Raw genomic sequence first — 461 nt, forward strand, 5'->3', positions numbered from 1 at the left:
GGTGAGGGCTGGGAGACTACAGATGGCACACACACAAAGGTAACTGGACATGCAAATGCCTGTGGAGCTAGAGGTGAACCCCGTTAAAAGTAAATACTACTAAGGAACAGAAAGGTGGATAAAGGCAGATGTATCTGTCTGTATTAGCTACTGAATCGTGCAGGTTAACTCTGAGAGCAAAGGAAGGGGACTCGAGTAACAGAAATACAGCCTAGGCCAGCTCCTACTGAGCACGCCGGCTGAGAGGAAACTGCCCCGCATAATAAACGCTGCAAGTTACCAGCTTCCCAAGGCCCCGTTATTCGTTACCTGCAGGGTGCAAAAAAACAACCGAGACAAACCCGGCTGCTCTTACCTTTAGCTGGAAAGGTTGGATTTCATTCAAACTCTGGTTTCTGAGCTTTTTGGTGAGGATCTTCAGCATGGTACAGATCCGAGGAGCCAAGGAAGGGTTAAGCATA

The 461-nt window shown here is 48.4% G+C and overlaps 1 protein-coding gene across 1 annotated transcript in view; it reads right to left on the reverse strand.

Moving 5' to 3' along the window:
- The window catches only part of LOC104510403, a gene marked incomplete at its 3' end in the record, with an annotated part of 19,605 nt that extends 19,150 nt beyond the window's left edge, over positions 1-455 (reverse strand). The window contains exon 1 of the mRNA XM_010152641.1: positions 356-455. Coding sequence (XP_010150943.1) covers positions 356-424 — 69 coding nt within the window. The remainder of the gene's footprint in view (positions 1-355) is intronic.
- Positions 456-461: the final 6 nt, after the last annotated feature.

The sequence above is a fragment of the Eurypyga helias genome, unplaced genomic scaffold (genome assembly GCF_000690775.1).
Source record: "Eurypyga helias isolate BGI_N326 unplaced genomic scaffold, ASM69077v1 scaffold9845, whole genome shotgun sequence".
NCBI classification, from domain to species: Eukaryota; Metazoa; Chordata; class Aves; order Eurypygiformes; family Eurypygidae; genus Eurypyga; species Eurypyga helias.